General features: G+C 34.3%; 1 protein-coding gene across 3 annotated transcripts; it reads right to left on the reverse strand.

Moving 5' to 3' along the window:
• Positions 1-202: 202 nt before the first annotated feature.
• On the reverse strand, positions 203-4,084 carry TREX1_1 (Three-prime repair exonuclease 1). 3 transcript variants are annotated; one of them, XM_051215063.1, is made up of 5 exons: positions 4,026-4,084; positions 3,750-3,984; positions 1,792-1,850; positions 1,534-1,753; positions 203-1,495 (listed from the first exon to the last, which is right to left on the reverse strand). In XM_051215063.1, exons 3-5 carry the CDS (start codon positions 1,810-1,812, stop codon positions 831-833), a joined length of 906 nt encoding a protein of 301 aa, XP_051068243.1. In that variant the 5' UTR covers positions 1,813-1,850; positions 3,750-3,984; positions 4,026-4,084; the 3' UTR covers positions 203-830. The 3 variants fall into 3 exon arrangements, with proteins under 3 accessions (XP_051068243.1, XP_051068242.1, XP_051068241.1); XM_051215062.1 differs by having other exon boundaries at positions 1,534-1,756; XM_051215061.1 differs by having other exon boundaries at positions 1,534-3,984.
• Positions 4,085-4,422: the final 338 nt, after the last annotated feature.

The following is a 4,422-nucleotide window of genomic DNA, read 5'->3' on the forward strand; positions in this document are numbered from 1 at the left end:
ACAACAGGACCCATATTCTCGTATCACTACATTACGATGGTTGACCTCATCCAAACATATTGTGTCGAAGAGTAGCGACCTAAATACGCATGTTTTTGCTGTTTTAACGAGTTAGTCTTGGACCTAAGGAATGCTTTACTTTCTCTTTACTAATAAATCCTATCGTGAGGTAATAAAAAAAGTAAATAAACAAATTAGTGTTGTTAAGATCAATAAGAGTAAAAAAAGAATTAATAGTGTTTTACATTCTACTAATAATTACAAGATTGATTAACCTGTTGATTATTTTACCACTACTATTTTTATACTTGCTTAAGACCGAAAAATAGTGTTTGAACTACACTATAGACAAAAGGATTTAATAATTTACAAGCAATAAATTTACACTTACACACACATACATATATATTAAAATCACATTATGTACTCAACAAAATATAATAGAAGTAGGCGTTAATCTACAATTGACATAACGGTAAAATTTCTGTAAATCATTTAGTTACTTCATGATTATAGGAATACAAATGACGTGGAAAGAAATAACTTTTATCAGAAAGAACATGGAGAGATAAAGATCTAATTTTTTGACATGATATATTTATTTAAGCAGATTAAAAAAGGTTAAAAACAGTACGAGCATGAAAATCAAGAAGTTAAATAATATAAAACGTTTTAAGTAGATAACTGTGCGCATTTAATAAAAAATAAATGAAAGTTTGTCGACGAGTCAGTCAAATTAGATAAAAACATAGCCAAAAATAAGTCAGAAAAACATCGACAAGTTATTTCAAAAATAATTTTGACAAAAATATCTTTACAAGGCTTTCGTACTATTCCAACTGCAAGTTATCCAACTGAGAAGTGGTATCACTAAGGGATACATTTGAATATACTTTCGTTCTTTGGTAAGGGAACAGAGAACAAGTTCGACTAGTGCCGGATGTCTGTAAGCTGTACATGGGTGTTATTGAATTAAAATTTATATAATGAGATTGTAACCAATCGATAGCAGGTGATCCTAAATATTGGATTAGTCGAAGCATCGCTCTGCAATCACCTTCTGCACTGTGAGCATGTTTATGCTTTTCACCAAATACACGTTCATGTATATCACCTAAGTGAAAGGAATGTTTGTTTGTAGTAGTAGGTAACTTTATTGGACTAGAATGAGATATAGGAACAGGAGTGGATGACTGGTCATCAGTTGAAATAAAACCCGAATCATCTGGATTTACTCCAGCCAACTGGGAGGCGAACTCGCGAAATAAAGGTAATGTGTCTGTACATATAATTGGTGCATTTGTAGAGTCATTCAGATTGTAATTTTTTCCTTTGACACTCATTATCTGAGCTCTCAACAATGGAAAGTCAAAACGCAGTCCATTATGGGCGATAAAACATACAGGTGAATCCAATCGATTAAGAAACAACTGGATAAGATCCACTGCACTAGCATCAAAATCCCTCTGATGGAACAAATTATCAGAATTTAAACCTTTCGTGTTTAAGAGAATTAGAGATACATATACTTACCGGAGATTTTAGATGCTATCGATGAAATAGTTCTAGTAGGATTGAAGCATAGTGTGAGTTTATTTTCTACTCTAGGTTCATCAGTGGCATTCTCCAAACTGAATCGACTACAAGCCAACATACATAGTTCTGTAATTTCTGGATTAAAGTTTGCAGATGGTAATCCCGTGGTTTCAACATCAAATAAAACTAGAGTTGACAAGAATAGTGGTCGTGAAGACTTCTAGAAAGTAGGCAAGACAAAAACAGAAAACTTACGCCTAGTGCTGAAAATTTCATTTTATATTACACGCACGGTTAGTAGACACGACCCTACACTAGAAAAAAAACCAAAAATCAATGAATAACTGCTTCACATAGTTGTAATCATTAGAGGCACGCAAATATAACAAGGTGAGGCTTTTAAAAGAAATGTTTTAGCCAAATTACAATCAAAATGATGGTCATTTGAGACAATAATACGGATAGTAAGAAAATACGAGCGGTGATTAGTGTCTTCTTAGCTATAGGAGAATCCCATCAAGAGCTTCAGTCAGAGGTCACGTTAATTTTTCGATTTTTGAGTATTTTTAGGACAAACTAACTAGTTTAATGATAAAATAATAGTTACAAGTGGTGGGGACTTGAATCAATAAGAATTTGTGCTAAATCCCGTTATTTATGGATGGTCATTGCCTGGATTCTAGATAGTAAGGTGCTTAGCCTGCTATCCAACACCAGAAAGTCAAGTGCCTTAGACACGAAACTACTAGTCAGTAGTCCTGCTTGAAACTAAAATTAACGTAACTGAGTGATCAAGTGTGGACAACTGTTCTCATCTTCAAAATCCACTTATTGTGTGAGAGTTATTGGGCCAATAGTTTACAACTCCCAGGAAACCTTTACATGGAAGTGCATCTTGTTCTGTTCCGGAGAACTAGTCATTCTAATGGTTTTTTAATTAACATTGCAGTAGTGAGGCTCTAATAACGGAAGCTGGTGTGATATTGAATAAGTTAGCGGTCAGAAATAAATAACTTGTACTAGTAAGAGATATCCAAATAGACAAAATGAAAAGCTCTAGCTATGTGGATAGTGACCAATTAGAAACCTTTTCCTGTGTCCCAGTACAGTTAGGAGTTTGGTTTGATGTTGAATGCCCTAATACAACTTGTTGATATTTTGATTCGAGCAAGTCCTACATACTGAAGGGGTACAAATGTTCCCACTAAACAGAATAAAAAATGTTCGATGATTTCAAGAAAATAATAGGTATGATGGTACACCTAAGGAGGGGAAGGTTAAGGAACCAAAATTTTAGATCAGTGGTGTATATGATGTGTTGTGAATTACCCAATGAACAGAGGAAAAGACATGCATGACGAAAAGTTTGAACACGAAGCACCACTTGTTAGAAAAAAAAGAATACTATAAGTTTTAGTACAAGATCAGCGTCAAATGTACTGAAATTCATCAGTGTTTGGGATAACCTTAGCTACTACGACAAATTGCAGTTAATATAAATGTAAGGTCAATGGTACGTCGTGTGTCAACTAAAATAACGAGATAATGAAGAGTCAAGGGTCGCAAACAGTTTTCAATATTAACCTACACTCTTTATGTCGTGCGCCACAACCGGGGTGCGTTAGGAATAAAAAAAGAGTGGATATGCAGTTAATACATGAACGCTAAGCTAAGAAACTACCTCAACAAGCCGTGTTATATTAAATCAATTCGAAACAAAAAAACTACTAATAATAGTAAGTAGAGGACTTTTTGAGATTATCCAATGACATGACAACCCAATCTCCTAACTTTGGGGAAGTCCCCAAAGTCAAATGACTTTCACCAGGGTTTAAGGGAAAACCCCAGATCTAAGGAAATTTCGGGGTTTTGGTGCCATTTCCTCCAAATGGGTCAAATCTTCCTAAAAATTGGGAATAATATTGAGAATTTGAACTTGCTATAATGGATACAAGTGACAAGTCACAGGATATCTGAATAAAAAGCTAGGTATTTAAAATTAAAGCAATCCAGATATTTTTGCTGGACATCTTAGCAGGTGCTAAGATGTCAATAAACAGTACTGTTTATGGAAGACTATGCTTCAAAAAGATAGAAAATTAGGCTCAAACTAAGGTGCTATGCACGTTACAAACACTCGGTAATATTACTAAATGATTCCTGAAAAAAACATATTTAAAAAGTGCCAGCCAGATTCTGCACCTCTAAACTACCTATGAAATCTACTACCATGTGTAACTTGCTTTGAACAGCGCCAATTGTGTAGGTCGCAAGCGTAGTCGGTTTCAACAATAATAAATTTCAGACAAACATGTTCACTGTCAGGTTATTCTAAATACTGAGTTGTGGAAAGTGACACTGCAAAAAGACTATTTTGATCCTATTTGGTTGATAAAATAGGCGATTCGGAAAACAAAGTAGTTCGGGTGGCCAAATTTTGTCATGACTCTAGAAGAAGGGTAAGGTTTCCAGAAAATTTAAACGACTACTTGGCGTAAGGCAATGTATAACGTTTCGAATCACGTCCATGTTTTTATATTGCTGCGTAAATAAAAAAACAGAAAGTTTGTTTGCATGTATATAATTTCTACTCTTAAAAATCCAGTAAAGAATGTTTGTGCAAAACTTTGTTGCTGTCGCATAGTATCTATACGCATTTTTATCGGATTTCTGCACTTTTCACATTCACATGCACGTATGAGTGTATTTCAACATACACCTTTTGTCAAGACGGTTGGAAAAATGATAAACTGACTAAAATGACAATGAATCGAAACATCCACTGTAAATTTTTTGATCTGTTATATCGTGTTAAATGGTCCCTTATATCAGGTAAAGACGGCAAGATCCTGGTAAATATAGGAAACTATAAGAATAGTGTTTATC

The sequence above is a fragment of the Schistosoma haematobium genome, chromosome 2 (genome assembly GCF_000699445.3).
Source record: "Schistosoma haematobium chromosome 2, whole genome shotgun sequence".
Classification (NCBI taxonomy): Eukaryota; Metazoa; Platyhelminthes; class Trematoda; order Strigeidida; family Schistosomatidae; genus Schistosoma; species Schistosoma haematobium.